Source organism: Bombina bombina, chromosome 12 (genome assembly GCF_027579735.1).
Source record: "Bombina bombina isolate aBomBom1 chromosome 12, aBomBom1.pri, whole genome shotgun sequence".
NCBI lineage: Eukaryota > Metazoa > Chordata > Amphibia > Anura > Bombinatoridae > Bombina > Bombina bombina.
Genome location: NC_069510.1, coordinates 89,496,291 through 89,513,566, shown reverse-complemented (window position 1 = coordinate 89,513,566; position 17,276 = coordinate 89,496,291). Strand labels below are relative to the sequence as shown.

At 39.2% G+C, this 17,276-nt stretch overlaps 1 protein-coding gene across 1 annotated transcript in view; it reads left to right on the top strand.

Annotated features, from left to right (window-relative positions):
- Positions 1 to 230: 230 nt before the first annotated feature.
- The window catches only part of LOC128643233 (red-sensitive opsin), a 31,407-nt gene continuing 14,361 nt past the window's right edge, over positions 231 to 17,276 (top strand). Inside the window, exons 1-3 of the mRNA XM_053696216.1 lie at positions 231 to 342; positions 6,099 to 6,395; positions 16,448 to 16,616. Coding sequence (XP_053552191.1) covers positions 231 to 342; positions 6,099 to 6,395; positions 16,448 to 16,616 — 578 coding nt within the window. The remainder of the gene's footprint in view (positions 343 to 6,098; positions 6,396 to 16,447; positions 16,617 to 17,276) is intronic.

The window sequence follows — 17,276 nt, the reverse complement described above, 5'->3', positions numbered from 1 at the left end:
ATACTTTAAGGGGGTTAGAACTGGTATTGTAAGTGTCTGAGCTAATCCTGTTGAGCTCGGTATATAACGCGAGATAGGTCACTCTATTACCCATCTTAGTGACTGTCAAGGATAGAAAGAGGGTGAATAGAGCACGCAGGGAATAGAAAGTACGGGGGGCAAAAAAGTAAAGGGAAAGGGAAAAAGGTATAGCCCAAACTTGAGTCTGGCTGCGGACGGACATATAGGTAATGGCTGCAGTATGGAATGAAGCCGTATTCTCTGCCCGGAGGAAACAGGACGATGAAGAAGAGACAACCAGGAGTAGCATTTTTACGTATACAAACAGCAACAACACACGCGGTGAGTAGTTTTTTCGAAAACCCTGAAAGTGGAGATGAAACCTACAGATGCGAAAGAGGATTATTACATTTTAATAAAACAAAAAGAAAATGCAATAGGTGTAACTAAACTTGAAATAGTTATGGTCTGGAAAATGTTTAATAAGAAAGGGATTGTAGAAACGCAGCTAAAGACGGCGATTGGTTATAAAATGATAGCAAAGTCTTGGTTCCGTTATTACAATGACTCATGGGGAAAAAAAACAGGTTCAATGTAATATTTTCAAGTATAAAGGGGCATGGAAGGCAAAAGTAAACTTTAAAAATTCAGACAGAATGGACAATAAATAAATAAAAAAAAATCTAATTTATTTCTGTTATCAAATTGAGGTATTTCCCTTAAAGGGACATACTGGTCAAAATTGAAATGCACATGAATGAATTACATCTTTGAATAGAAATTTTTTTTACTATAAAGTTATCACTGTTTTATTGACATTCTCAGTGCACCAGCATTTGAAATACTGCAGCTGCTCAGAGCGCCAGTGGGGTTTGTATAATGTCAGCAATTATGTAAATGGAGTCACTAGCTGATGATATAAGTTCTCTGAGCAAGTGTTGTGTTTAAGATACTGGTGTATGGAGCATACTTAAGTACACTCTTATAACAGCAATAAGCTTATACTAGAATTATTTTTGCTAATACATGTGCATTACAAAAATGATTCTATTCCAAACTGAATTGCACCTGTGTGCATTTCATCTTTGTCTGGAATGTCCCTTTAATCTTCTCTGATGAAACGTAGCTCTTTTCCTTGTAACATAATAAAGTCTTGACTATGTGTATAACTTTATTAAAAACATTGTTGCAAACACAGCTGCTACATAGTGCTTAGGATACGCGCATGCTTCGGAGCCTACCTCAGTATGCTCTCACAGAAAAGAGTTACATTTTAAAGGATACCAAGGGGCCAATTTATAAAATGTTGGGCGGACATGATACGCTGTTGGCATTTATCAATGCACAAGCATTTCACAAGAAATGTACCCCCAAGAATGCGGTAAATTTGATAACAAAACTATATTGGGATTTTAAACACTGTATGAATCATAAATAGTTAATGGTGGCTTCCAGATCCCTTTGAACTTCTGCAGCACCAATAAAACATATAAATGTGTATACAAATACATGACATTCCTATCATAAATGTGCTATTTGTTCCATACAAACACAATGGATAAAATAACACAATATACATTTAATCAGCATAGATAGGGATACCACAGGGAAAATCAGCTATTTCAAATGCCAAAAAAATGCTAAAGGAGCTACTTGTAAACAATTTAATAAACTCCGGCAGGTAAAATGGATTATTGTGAACAAGTTAAAGGGGAGAATATTGTTAAGTAAACTATCCCTTTAAATGCTCTAACACTTTAAGAGCTTAATGTTCCTTTAACAATAGAAATACTAATAACCAAGCCAAACATTATTTCTTTGGGTTTTTAATAGGATCATAAAGCAGCCTTAATGTAATGAATAGATCTATATGAGTATTATAGTGAGTAGCTATACACTCTACGGTAGAGCAGGGTAAAGGGATCTAAAAAATAAATAATAGTAGGAATTAGTTGAAGATGTGGGTCCCCGCACTTGCTAATTACCTATTATCTCAAACATTGTACGGTCTAGGGCTGTGCCTGTAGCAATCTGATATTCTTTAGCATCTGAAAGTGCTAGGATTTATCCTTTAAGGGACACTAAATCCAAATATTTTCTTTCATAATTCAGGTAGAGAATACAATTTTAAACAACATTCCAATTTACGTCTATTATCTAATTTGCTTCATACTTTAGATATCCTTTGTTGAAGAAATAGTGATGCACATGGTTGAGCCAATCACATGAGGCATCTATGTGCAGCCACCAATTCAGCAACTACTGAGCATATCTAGATATGCTTTTCAGCAAAGGATATAAAGAGCATGAACCAAATTAAATAATAGAAGTAAATTAGAAAGTTATTTAAAATTGCATGCTCTTTCTAAATCATGAAAGAAAAAATTTGGGTTTCATGTCCTTTTAAAGGGATACTAAACCCATTTTTTTTTTGTTACATGATTCAGATAGAGCATGTAATTTTAAGCAACTTTCTAATTTACTCCTATTATCAATTTTTCTTCGTTCTCTTGCTATCTTTATTTAAAAGGCAGGAATGTAAAGCTTAGGAGCCGACCCCATTTTAGGTTCAGCACCCTGGATATTGCTTACTTATTGGTGGCTACATTTAGCCACCAATAAGAAAGCGTAACCCAGGTTCTGAACCAAAAATAGGCTGGCTCCTAAGTTTACATTCCTGCTTTTTTAAATAAGGATAGCAAGAGAACGAAGAAAAAAATATAATAGGAGTAAATTAGAAAGTTGCTTAAAATTGCTCTATTTGAATCATAAAAGAAAGAAAATTGGGTTCAGTTTCCTTTAATCCGTAGCTGTTTTTGCAATATTCTGTTTTGATAAATGAGTGGATTTTTTGTGTTTGATCGTTGCGATGTAGTGAAAAAACAGATGACTATAGACACCAGGGGAGGTTATGAACCTTTAATATTGAGTCTCTACAAAACATTTACATTTTTTAAATCATGGGTGAGGGATCATTTTATATTTCTTAAATCCGCTTTCATATAAAATCCCCATTGTTGTAGCTTATCATCTTATGAAACTACAAATCTATGTGCACACTAATGAGAATACTAAATCACAACAACAACAACAAAATATTGGATAATTTAAAAATAAAAATGTGAGATAAAAACTGCTCTCAGATTAAATTAAGTCCAAATGTTGATTCATCTATTTTGTACTTGGATGTTTATGCATTTGGTCATCATTAATACTGGCAATATATTGATTTGATCACAATTTTTTTTATCATGCGTTTTTATTTCCTTTGTTGAATGTAAAGAAATCACAGACCAAGACAAAGTTAAAAACATTGTAGATTCAGTAGTAGCTTAAAGGGACCCAATTAATTATTATTATTATTATCGGTTATTTGTAGTGCGCCAACAGATTCCGCAGCGCTAGTTAATCTTTCATGATTCAGATAGAACAGGCAATTTTAAACAACTTTCCAATTTACTTCCATTAAAAAATATGTGCACAGTCTTTTTATATTTACACTTTTTGTGGCATATTTATCAAGCTCGCCAGAAACACAAGTTAGGTACCTGTCCGCCTGCTCTGAGGCGGCGGACAGACATCGCCGGAAATCAACCCGATCCAATACGATCGGGTTGATTGACACCCCCTGCTCTGCAGGGGGCGGTATTGCACCAGCAGTTCACCAGAGCTGTTGGTGCAATGATAAATGCCGAAAGTGTATGCTGTCGGCATTTATCGATGTGCAGCGGACATGATACGCAATATCGGATCATGTCCGCTTGCACCTTCTTAAATAGGCCCCTTTGAGTCAACAGCTCCTACTGAGCATGTGCAAGAATTCACAGAATATAGGTATATGCATTTGTGATTGGCTGATAGCTGTCACATGATACAAGGGGGAGTGGAAATATACATAACTGAAATTTGTCAGAAAAAAAATTCTACTTCTCATTTGAAATTCAAACTAAGTGCTATTGCATTGTCTTTTTATCATGCATTTGCTGATTATGCAAATCTACTGTATGTACTGCTCCTTTAAACAAGTAGTAGGTGTTTGGAATAACCATCTAGCAGAAGTAATACAAGTAGCCCTCAGTTTATGCCGGGGTTAGGTTCCAGAAGGAATGGTTGTAAATCGAAACCGTTGTAAATTGAAACCCAGTTTATAATGTAAGTCAATGGGAAGTGAGGGAGTTAGGTTCCAGGCCCCTCTCAAAATTGGCATAAGTAACACCTAATACATTATTTTTAAAGCTTTGAAATTAAGACTTTAAATGCTAAACAGCATTATAAACCTAATAAAATAATCACACAACACAGACTTTACTTGCATTTTTCTGCAAACAGTTCTTTCTATGCATTCCAATCTGGACTGATTTATAGACAGTAAGATCTTGTTCCTTTACAAGCTGATCGATAGCTCAGGTCTGGTTAAACTGATTCATTTCAGCTTGCTTGGCTTGCATATCTTTGCTGCAACACAAGCGGACAGCTCCACCTACTGGCTATTTTAATCAATGCACTGCTTCTCAATGCTTTTCAATAGCAGTCACATGACTGGAAAAAAATGGTTGTTCTTCTGAAACGGTGCAAATTGAACCATTGTAAACCGAGGGCCACCTGTATTGACTAACATTAAAAAGGTGGGAAGAAGGGAGAGAGGAGATATGAAAGAACTCTTCAAGCATAATGTGAGTTTAATAAAGTAGAAGAGAGTAATTTTTACAAAAAAAGTAACACCAGAATAGGGTCATGATCTCATATTTAAAGGGATATGAAACCAAAAATTTTTCGTTCATGATTCAGATAGAGCAATTTTAAGCAACTTCCTAATTCTTTCCTATTATCAATTTTTCTTTGTTCTCTTGGTATCTTTATTTGAAAAAGCAGGAATGTTTGCTTTCCTGCTTTTTCAAATAAAGAAACAAAGAGTATGAAAAAATAATAATAATACGAGAAAATTAGAACGTTGCTTAAAATTGCCTGCTCTATCTAAATCATGAAAGAAAAAAAACGGGTTTAGTGTCCCTTTAAGGATAGCAGGATCAGATGTAATGAGCAGAAGTAGTTTTTAGAGAAATGGTGGTAGATTCATAGGGGCCGAATTTTCAAGCTCCGAATGTCTAAAGACCGCTGCTCCATAACTTGTGCGCCTGCCCTGAAGCTGCAGACATCAAACCGCCCGATCCTATACGATCGGGCTGATTGACACCCCCTGCTAGATTGGCCGTGAATCTGCAGGGGTGGGCATTGAACAAGCAGTTTACAAGAACTGCTTGTGTAATGATAAATGCGTATGCGTATGCTGTCGGCATTTATCGATGTGCGGCAGACATAATACGCTACATAGTATCATGTCTGCTCGCATTTTTAACAAATCAGACCCATGGAATAGACTTCCAGTGGAGGTGGTAGGGACAAATACAGTAAGGGAATTCTAGAATACCTGGGATATACATAAGGCTGTCCTAAGAATTAATTAAGGAGATAATGTACTGTAAATTTGTCTCCCATGTAACGTGTTCTCAATGATCTGTTTTATCTGCTGGAGTGTAATCCATTATTGACAAATACCTACTTTATCTTTATTTTGAAATAGCATTTTTTTTCTGTTGAAACCACTACCTGTACTGATAAGTTTAGTACTGCAGTATTCACAATAAAAATGTATGCAAACAAGAGACAACAGCAGACTCCATTTGAATCTATACTTGTGCAGCAGTTTTGAACACAAATAAATCTTATCAGCTGGTTGTTTGAGTACATTGCCCCTTTGAGCTTGCAATATGGGCAGATTTGATGGACCTTTTGGTTCTAATCTACCTTCAAACTCTGTGCTTCTACAAGAAATCTTGGGACATATACAGTATAAGCATATAAAGCAGACATCCTCAAACTTGGCCCTCCAGAGGTTTTGGAACTACATTTCCCATGATGCTCAGCCAGCTTATATGCTGGCTGAGCATCATGGGAAATGTAGTTCCAAAACCTCTGGCGGGTCAAGTTTGAGGATGTCTAATATAATGTATACTCATTGAAACAAGACTATAGTGTCCTCTAAACTTTGTGTTTATTATAACTGAATAATAACCTTCCCTGTTTCTTTGGAATTCTAGGGCCATTTGAAGGTCCTAATTACCATATTGCACCAAGATGGGTCTACAACTTTACCACACTGTGGATGTTGTTCGTTGTTGTGGCCTCTGTGTTCACTAATGGATTAGTATTGGTGGCCACGTTTAAATTCAAGAAGCTGAGACATCCTCTGAACTGGATCTTGGTCAATCTGGCTATTGCCGATCTTGGGGAGACAGTCATTGCCAGCACCATCAGTGTCATTAACCAGATATTTGGCTACTTCATCCTCGGTCACCCACTGTGTGTTATAGAAGGTTACACTGTCTCTGTCTGCGGTAAGGCATAAGCCCGGTCTCCATACCTTGTAGGGTGACAATTAAAGGGACATGAAGCTCAAAATTGTATTTTTCATGATTCAGATAGAACATACAACTTTGAACAACTTTCCAATTTACGTCTATTATCAAATCTGCTTCATTCACTGGGTATCCTTTGTTGAAAGAGCAGCAATGTGCTACTGAGAGCTACTTGAACAGATCGGGTGACCCAATGACAAGAGACATATATGTTCAGCCACCAATCAGCTGCTAGCTACCAGTTATGCAGTGCTGCTCCTGAGCTTACCCAGGCAAATTTGATAATAGTAGTAATACATGTAAATGAAATGTAATGTTCATTTAAGACAATCAAATGAATGAGGATAAATAAGATTACAAGCACTTGTTTGTTCTAAGTCACCCCGTGTTCTAAAATGTGCATTATACAAAGTTTCTCTTTCTTATACATCCAGATGTTTTAGGAAAACCATTTGTTAAACACTTTATTTCTGATGAATACAGGTAAGTCATGGGGGGCACTTTAAAGCGACATAACATTCAAATTGTTATTTCCAGTAAAAGGTTTCATTATGCATAGCAATGTACTATACCCTTTACCCCATACCCTTTCCTACACTTTTACTCTAAAATGATATGTTTTGTCTAAATGTCTGATGACCAGGGTGAGACCCTGAAAACATTATCTAAATAAAGAAGGAAATTGAAGATTATGGACCAGATTGCAAATTATTATATTACTAGTCCTAAAGCCCATTCACACGGGCCATTTTCTGCAGTACAACGGTCCCACCCCTTGCTCTCTCCCCCCCTCTTTTGTTTTCTCTCTCCCCCTCTCTTTTGCTCTCTCTCCCCCCTCTCTTTTGCTCTCTCTCCCCCCTCTCTTTTGCACTCTCTCCCCCTCTCTTTTGCGCTCTCTCTTGCTCCACCTCTCTTTTGCTCTCTCCCCCCCTCTCTTTTGCTCTCTCAGCCCCTCTCTATTGCTCTCTCTCTCCCCCCCTCTCTTCTCTTTATCTCTCTCCCCCCTCTCTTCTCTTTCTTTCTCTCTCTCCCCCTCTCTTTTGCTCTCTCTCTACCCCCCTCTCTTTTGCGCTCTCTCCCCCCTCTCTTTTGCGAGCTCTCTCTCCCCTCTCTTTTGCACTCTATCTCCCCCTTTCTTTTGCGCTCTCTCTCTCCCTCTCTTTTGTGCTCTCTCTCCCCCTCTCTTTTGTGCTCTCTCTCCCCTCTCTTTTGCTCTCTCTCTCCTCTCTTTTGCTCTCTCTCTCCCTCCTCTCTTTTGCTCTCTCTCTCCTTCCTCTCTTTTGCTCTTTCTCTCCCCCCTCTCTTTTGCTCTCTCTCTCCCCCTCTCTTTTGCTCTCTCTCCCCCCTTTCTTTTGGTCTCTCTCTCCCCCCTCTCTTTTGTGCTCTCTCTCCCCCTCTCTTTTGCTCTCTCTCTCCTCTTTTTTTGCTCTCTCTCTCCTCTCTTTTGCTCTTTCCCTCTCTCCTCTCTTTTGCTCTCTCTCTCCCTCCTCTCTTTTGCTCTCTCTCTCCTTCCTCTCTTTTGCTCTCTCTCTCCCTCCTCTCTTTTGCTCTCTCTCTCCTTCCTCTCTTTTGCTCTCTCTCTCCCCCCTCTCTTTTGCTCTCTCTCTCCCCATCTCTTTTGCTCTCTCTCCCCCCTTTCTTTTGGTCTCTCTCTCCCCCCTCTCTCCCCCCTCTCTTTTGCTCTCTCTCCCCCTCTTTTACACTTTCTCTCTACCCCTCTCTTTTGCTCTCTCTCTCTCCCCCTCTCTCTCTCTACCCCTCTCTCCCCCCTTTCTTTTGCACTCTCTCCCCCTCTCTTTTGCGCTCTCCCCCCTCTCTTTTGCGCTCTCGCAAATATATTACAAAGTACAGTTACACTAACAATAACACTGTCTAATAAAAATTATTTAAAAAAATATTGCTCAAAAAAGATATATGGGGTCAAAGATATGAGATCTCAGGTGTTAGAAAAAAAAGGCAGGCAAAGGACTTTAACATTGAGAGATACATACATATACATGTCTAAAGATGTATATATAATATATACACACATATATATATATAGATGTATTTATGTATCTACATGTGTATAAATGTATTTACAGACATATATATATACACATAATGTATACATATATATATATCAAGAAAATATATGATAGAGCAAGAAACAAAAAATATTTTGTTTTGAAAAAGACAGGGAATTAAGCACTCTTTTTAAACACAAAAATACACAGCTCCTTTACTAAGCATAGTAACAATTTATTGGTACAGCAATTTAATTTATAAACACACCGCATCCACCCTAGAGGATGTGCAAAATAAAAATTGTTATCTAGATGCGTAGGCCAAACATACTTGAATATCTAAGGCCTAGATTTGGAGTTCGGCGGTAAAAGGGCTGTTAACGCTCCGCGGGCTTTTTTCTGGCCGCACCATAAAATTAACTCTGGTATCGAGAGTTCAAACAAATGCTGCGTTAGGCTCCAAAAAAGGAGCGTAGAGCATTTTTACCGCAAATACAACTCTCGATACCAGAGTTGCTTACGGACGCGGCCGGCCTCAAAAACGTGCTCGTGCACGATTCCCCCATAGGAAACAATGGGGCTGTTTGAGCTGAAAAAAAACCTAACACCTGCAAAAAAGCAGCGTTCAGCTCCTAACGCAGCCCCATTGTTTCCTATGGGGAAACACTTCCTACGTCTGCACCTAACACTCTAACATGTACCCCGAGTCTAAACACCCCTAGCCTTACACTTATTAACCCCTAATCTGCCGCCCCCGCTATCGCTGACCCCTGCATATTTTTTCAAACCCCTAATCTGCCACTCCGTAAACCGCCGCCACCTACGTTATCCCTATGTACCCCTAATCTGCTACCCCTAACACCGCCGACCCCTATATTATATTTATTAACCCCTAACCTGCCCCCCACAACGTCGCCGACACCTGCCTACACTTATTAACCCCTAATCTGCCGAGCGGACCTGAGCGCTACTATAATAAAGTTATTAACCCCTAATCCGCCTCACTAACCCTATCATAAATAGTATTAACCCCTAATCTGCCCTCCCTAACATCGCCGACACCTAACTTCAATTATTAACCCCTAATCTTCCGATCGGAGCTCACCGCTATTCTAATAAATGGATTAACCCCTAAAGCTAAGTCTAACCCTAACACTAACACCCCCCTAAGTTAAATATAATTTAAATCTAACTAAATAAATTAACTCTTATTAAATAACTTATTTCTATTTAAAGCTAAATACTTACCTGTAAAATAAATCCTAATATAGCTACAATATAAATTATAATTATATTATAGCTATTTTAGGATTAATATTTATTTTACAGGCAACTTTGTAATTATTTTAACCAGGTACAATAGCTATTAAATAGTTAAGAACTATTTAATAGTTACCTAGTTAAAATAATAACAAATTTACCTGTAAAATAAATCCTAACCTAAGTTATAATTAAACCTAACACTACCCTATCAATAAATTAATTAAATAAACTACCTACAATTACCTACAATTAACCTAACACTACACTATCAATAAATTAATTAAACACAATTCCTACAAATAAATACAATTAAATAAACTAGCTAAAGTACAAAAAATAAAAAAGAACTAAGTTACAGAAAATAAAAAAATATTTACAAACATAAAAAAAATATTACAACAATTTTAAACTAATTACACCTACTCTAAGCCCCCTAATAAAATAACAAAGCCCCCCAAAATAAAAAATTCCCTACCCTATTCTAAATTAAAAAAGTTACAAGCTCTTTTACCTTACCAGCCCTGAACAGGGCCCTTTGCGGGGCATGCCCCAAGGATTTCAGCTCTTTTGCCTGTAAAAAAAAACATACAATACCCCCCCCCCCCAACATTACAACCCACCACCCACATACCCCTAATCTAACCCAAACCCCCCTTAAATAAACCTAACACTAAGCCCCTGAAGATCTTCCTACCTTGTCTTCACCATCCAGGTATCACCGATCCGTCCTGGCTCCAAGATCTTCATCCAACCCAAGCGGGGGTTGGCGATCCATAATCCGGTCCAGAAGAGGCTCCAAAGTCTTCCTCCTATCCGGCAAGAAGAGGACATCCGGACCGGCAAACATCTTCTCCAAGCGGCATCTTCGATCTTCTTCCATCCGGAGCGAAGCGGCAGGATCCTGAAGACATCCAGCGCGGAACATCCATCCGGACCGACGACTGAACGACGAATGACTGTTCCTTTAAGGGACGTCATCCAAGATGGCGTCCCTCGAATTCCGATTGGCTGATAGGATTCTATCAGCCAATCGGAATTAAGGTAGGAATTTTCTGATTGGCTGATGGAATCAGCCAATCAGAATCTAGTTCAATCCGATTGGCCGATCCAATCAGCCAATCAGATTGAGCTCGCATTCTATTGGCTGATCGGAACAGCCAATAGAATGCGAGCTCAATCTGATTGGCTGATTGGATCAGCCAATCGGATTGAACTTGATTATGATTGGCTGATTCCATCAGCCAATCAGAAAATTCCTACCTTAATTCCGATTGGCTGATAGAATCCTATCAGCCAATCGGAATTCGAGGGACGCCATCTTGGATGACGTCCCTTAAAGGAACAGTCATTTGTCGTTCAGTCGTCGGTCCGGATGGATGTTCCGCGCTGGATGTCTTCAGGATCCTGCCGCTTCGCTCCGGATGGAAGAAGATCGAAGATGCCGCTTGGAGAAGATGTTTGCCGGTCCGGATGTCCTCTTCTTGCCGGATAGGAGGAAGACTTTGGAGCCTCTTCTGGACCGGATTATGGATCGCCAACCCCCGCTTGGGTTGGATGAAGATCTTGGAGCCAGGACGGATCGGTGATACCTGGATGGTGAAGACAAGGTAGGAAGATCTTCAGGGGCTTAGTGTTAGGTTTATTTAAGGGGGGTTTGGGTTAGATTAGGGGTATGTGGGTGGTGGGTTGTAATGTTGGGGGGGGGGTATTGTATGTTTTTTTTTACAGGCAAAAGAGCTGAAATTCTTGGGGCATGCCCCGCAAAGGGCCCTGTTCAGGGCTGGTAAGGTAAAAGAGCTTGTAACTTTTTTAATTTAGAATAGGGTAGGGAATTTTTTATTTTGGGGGGCTTTGTTATTTTATTAGGGGGCTTAGAGTAGGTGTAATTAGTTTAAAATTGTTGTAATATTTTTCTTATGTTTGTAAATATTTTTTTATTTTCTGTAACTTAGTTCTTTTTTATTTTTTGTACTTTAGCTAGTTTATTTAATTGTATTTATTTGTAGGAATTGTGTTTAATTAATTTATTGATAGTGTAGTGTTAGGTTAATTGTAGGTAATTGTAGGTAGTTTATTTAATTATTTTATTGATAGGGTAGTGTTAGGTTTAATTATAACTTAGGTTAGGATTTATTTTACAGGTAAATTTGTTATTATTTTAACTAGGTAACTATTAAATAGTTCTTAACTATTTAATAGCTATTGTACCTGGTTAAAATAATTACAAAGTTGCCTGTAAAATAAATATTAATCCTAAAATAGCTATAATATAATTATAATTTATATTGTAGCTATATTAGGATTTATTTTACAGGTAAGTATTTAGCTTTAAATAGGAATAAGTTATTTAATAAGAGTTAATTTATTTCGTTAGATAAAAATTATATTTAACTTAGGGGGGTGTTAGTGTTAGGGTTAGACTTAGCTTTAGGGGTTAATACATTTATTAGAATAGCGGTGAGCTCCGGTCGGCAGATTAGGGGTTAATAATTGAAGTTAGGTGTCAGCGATGTTAGGGAGGGCAGATTAGGGGTTAATACTATTTATGATAGGGTTAGTGAGGCGGATTAGGGGTTAATACATTTATTATAGTAGCGCTCAGGTCCGCTCGGCAGATTAGGGGTTAATAAGTGTAGGCAGGTGTCGGCGACGTTGAGGGGGGCAGATTAGGGGTTAATAAATATAATATAGGGGTCGGCGATGTTAGGGGCAGCAGATTAGGGGTACATAGGGATAACGTAGGTGGCGGCGATTTGCGGTCGGAAGATTAGGGGTTAATTATTTTAAGTAGCTGGCGGCGACGTTGTGGGGGGCAAGTTAGGGTTTAATAAATGTAATACAGGGGTCGGCGGGGTTAGGGGCAGCAGATTAGGGGTACATAAATATAACGTAGGTGGCGGTCGGCAGATTAGGGGTTAAAAATTTTAATCGAGTGGCGGCGGTGTGGGGGGACCTCGGTTTAGGGGTACATAGGTAGTTTATGGGTGTTAGTGTACTTTAGGGTACAGTAGTTAAGAGCTTTATGAACCGGCGTTAGCCAGAAAGCTCTTAACTCCTGCTATTTTCAGGCGGCTGGAATCTTGTCGTTAGAGCTCTAACGCTCACTTCAGAAACGACTCTAAATACCAGCGTTAGAAAGATCCCATTGAAAATATAGGCTACGCAAATGGCGTAGGGGGATCTGCGGTATGGAAAAGTCGCGGCTGTAAAGTGAGCGTTAGACCCTTTAATCACTGACTCCAAATACCAGCGGGCGGCCAAAACCAGCGTTAGGAGCCTCTAACGCTGGTTTTGACGGCTACCGCCGAACTCCAAATCTAGGCCTAAGTGTCTTACAGGACAATAGAAATATTATGTACAAAACCTGACCGGTCAGGAAAGCTAAGGTACCTAATAGTGCAAACACTTACAGCAGAGTGATAAAATGTATAGAGATGTACACAAAAAAACTACAGCCAGCTGCTCACAGGACCCCCACAAAACTGGGATGGAGGTATTTCCCTGATATATTACTTAAAAGGGTCTGCACCATAGCCTTACTTGGCATTTCTTAGAGGCTAGTGTACTATTTACTAACCTTCTTCATTGCAGCTCACGGTCTAGCAACTGCTTCCCACTCTGTATCTTGCTTGATAAAATAATTTACTACCTTGTATACTTAGGCCTAGTTGCCCATAGAGTAGGGTTGCCACCTCGGCCATGTTTTCCTGGACACTTATGAGTTACACATGCTGTAGGGTTTGTAGGGAGGAACATGTATTGTGCTGTTCATCAGCACTAATCATGTGATGTCCAGAGACACAATTGGGAAGCAGAACTGACTGCCACTCTGTCTATGTCTAACCTGGTAGCGGGCCAGGATAAAGGCAATACTCCCACTAATATATATGGAGCATTTAAAGACTATAAGAAATTACTTGTAAAACAAGTTAAATTTAGAGCAGAAACATCAAGCCTACAAAACTATATACAAACCAAAATAATCCCTAGAGGTCTTAGACTTAGACTTGATCCAGGAACCAACCTTAGGGAAGATGAAGGTGGAGAGGAGTTTATGGAAAACTGGAATTCCAGTCTCTCTGACTGCTCCATCATTCTTATGAACAAGATGGTGAAACGAAACAAAGAGAGACTAGACAAAAGCATAGTACAGGCTGAAGAATCCCTAAAAGCAGTGGCGTCACTAGGGGGGTGCGGGCCGCACCCGGGCGGGTGACACCCTCCAGGGGGTGACACAAACAGAATTTACAGAAATACAAGGTAGAAATGCATAGATTTTTTTATTAGAGGGGCCAGCATTTGTGAACATTAGTGGGACTGGGGAAGTTGTAGACACACTTAATTTTTTTGCCCCTTCAGCCAGCGCTGCAATTTCCACAAATAGTTTTCCCGGCTGCTTTTGCTTGTTTGTACTTTGCTCCTCCCCTGCCCAATTTCACTATGAATGTTGTGGGCATGCCGTGGGGCTTGCAAAGTTGCGCTGCTAGCCTAAACCTGCCTGCCTATCTGTGCTCACTGCTCAGTGAGGTGTGGAGCAGTGGAGTCACTCACTACTGTGCTGTCTCTCTGAACGTGAGGGGGATGCCTGGCACCTGACCGCATGACTGTCTGACACTGTCTCTAAAGTGAAGGAGCCACCCACCAGACCGGTACAGTTACGGTACACTAAGTGCACACTGAAGAGGTAGGAGGGGAGGACGGGCGGGGGTCTGGGGTGGGCAGAGTAAAGAGGTGATTTGCCATAAGAAGCGGTAGGCACGCGGCCCGGGGCTGTGCACTGACAGACTTGGAACAGTGTCAGAGAGCAGAATTTTCATTGTTTGCGCATCTAAACCTTTTCTTTAGTGATTTATTTTTAGAGTGCACTGTTTATCTTTCATTTGATGCTCTACTGAGCCAGGGAGCAGCTCTAGGCATGAGCTTTATAATTAATTCAGTGCATTTTACATATTTTGTATGTGTGTATGTCAGAGTTTTTGTGTGTGTGTCTGAGTGTTTCTCTGTGTGTGCCTGAGTGTTTTTGTGTGTGTGCCTGAGTGTTTTTGTGTGTGTGTCTGAGTGTTTTTGTGTGTGTCCGAGTGTTTTTGTGTGTGTCCGAGTGTTTATGTGTGTGTGCCTGAGTGTTTTTGTGTGTGTGTCTAAGTGTTTGTGTGTGTGTCTGAGTGTTTTTGTGTGTGTCTCTAAGTGTTTGTGCCTGAGTGCTTTGTGCGTGTGCCTGAGTGTTTGTGTGTGTTTCTGAGTGTTTTTGTGTGTGTGTGTGTCTGAGTGTGTTTCTGAGAGTTTGTGTGTGCATCTGAGTGTGTTTTAACGTGTCTGAGTGTGTGTGTGTCTGAGTGTTTGTATGTGTGTGTGCCTGTGTTTTTGTGTTTGTGTGTGTCTGCTTTCTGGGGGGTGGGTGACACTATAACTTACCGCAACGGATGACACCAATCCTAGTGACACCACTGCCTAAAAGTGGTTAATAATTTTGAAAGCAACCCCAACTTTGTGAAACTTAATGAAGAAATAAAAGAACAGATTGCCAGACTTCAAACGGACATTAAACTCAGGAAGGGTCGGAAGTTTTCAAGAGACAGTGATGATTTTAAAAATAATAGAGTATATAGCTACCAGTCAGCAAGGGGGTCTTATGACTCCGGGACTGATGGGTCAGATATTGAATCAGAAAAAATGTTTTTTTATGGGAAAATATTCTATCTGGAATACAAAATATTCATATCTTCATGTTGAGTTAGCACACATGAGAATATGCGATCGGGTTTGCGTGAGAGTGGGTGTTTTTTCCCCACTTTTTTTCTCAATAGACTTCTAAAGGGGAAAACATGAATAGGAACACAATATTGTAACTTCGGCTTTTTGCGCTTGACGGGTTAGCGCTCAAAATGAAAACAGTTCATGTTCAGCTCGTAATACGAGCGCAACCCAACAAACTCAAAAAGCTTACTTCAAGCGCAATTAACGCTTGTGCGGGAGTGTTATATAGCGCACTATTTGTAATCTAGCCCTATATTTCCCGGAGACTGCTCTCTGTGGAAAATATCACACTGCCCCCACCCGTGTGTGTATATATATATATATATATATATATATATAATAGATAAGCACACTCATATTTAAAGACGTTGTCTTCCATTAAATGTATAATAAATCATCAAGACAATGCATATTCAATCTGCAAATATGTATTCCAATGTTTGGGCCCTCATGTATTATAAATATATTAGTTTGATGTAACTTTAAAGGGACATGAAAGTCAAAAATAAACTTTCATGATTCAGATACGCAGTTTTAAGAAATTTTGGATAATATATTAATATGCACACTTTCCGAGGCCCCAGCAGTGTCAGTCATAGTACACGCGCCAAAGATACACTGAAGACACGCAGAAGAGGCCTTTCCAACACAAAGGCGGTAAGCACCACATTTTCCTTGCTTGCAGTGTATACTTATACTAGTCAGTGATTGGCTGATGGCTGTCATATGATACAGGGGGCCGGCAAATGGTGCTTATTTGAAATTCTGAGTATATTGTCTTTTTATTATGCACATATTAATTGTGCAAGTCTGTCTAGTAATTGATTTACTTAGAACTAATGTTATGAAAGTAGGTTTTATATCCAGTTTAAACTGGAGGTGTATTTCCTTTGTATGAATATTCTTCATATCCTAATGGAGAATGCCTACGAAAGTAAACCTTGTCTTTATTTAGCTTATTAGAACGAACTATATATTGACTCCACTCTTATACTCTTTTTGTTTTAGGTATCACTGCCCTCTGGTCTTTAACCATTATTGCCTGGGAAAGATGGTTTGTTGTCTGCAAGCCTTTCGGTAATATTAAGTTTGATGGCAAACTGGCATTTGGCGGCATCTTGTTTTCATGGTTATGGTCAGCGGCATGGTGCGCCCCACCTATATTTGGATGGAGCAGGTAAATTCATGGGTACATGTAAGTTTTATTTCAATTGGCAAGTCATAGACAGCTTTATCAGACACCTAGTAATGCAATACAGGCAAAATAACTATCAATTAAGTTAATAGTAACATCCTAAAATTATCTGTAAGGTGGACGTAAGGTTAGAAATAAAAGACACTTTATTGTTTGTAGTTATCATGATGAAATTAAAGTAAAATGACTGCTGTGTGTCACATGATCTGAAAACGGATTTGCACCCACAATTGTTGTCACATGAACAATAGCAACGTTTGACAGTAGCTCTACAACAAGATTTTCCTAAATGCTGGTCTCAACCCTACTAGGGCTCTTACATAAAATAATAGTGTATATGCTGTTGGTGCTCAAACTTCATACATTAAACCCTGAGGATAATCCCATGACCCAGGCAGATTAGATACCCAAATAAGAGACAGTAGCATTCTATTTAATCAAGTATATACAGGGAGTGCAGAATTATTAGGCAAGTTGTATTTTTGAGGATTAATTTTATTATTGAACAACAACCATGTTCTCAATGAACCCAAAAAACTCATTAATATCAAAGCTGAATAGTTTTGGAAGTAGTTTTTAGTTTGTTTTTAGTTTTAGCTATTTTAGGGGGATATCTGTGTGTGCAGGTGACTATTACTGTGC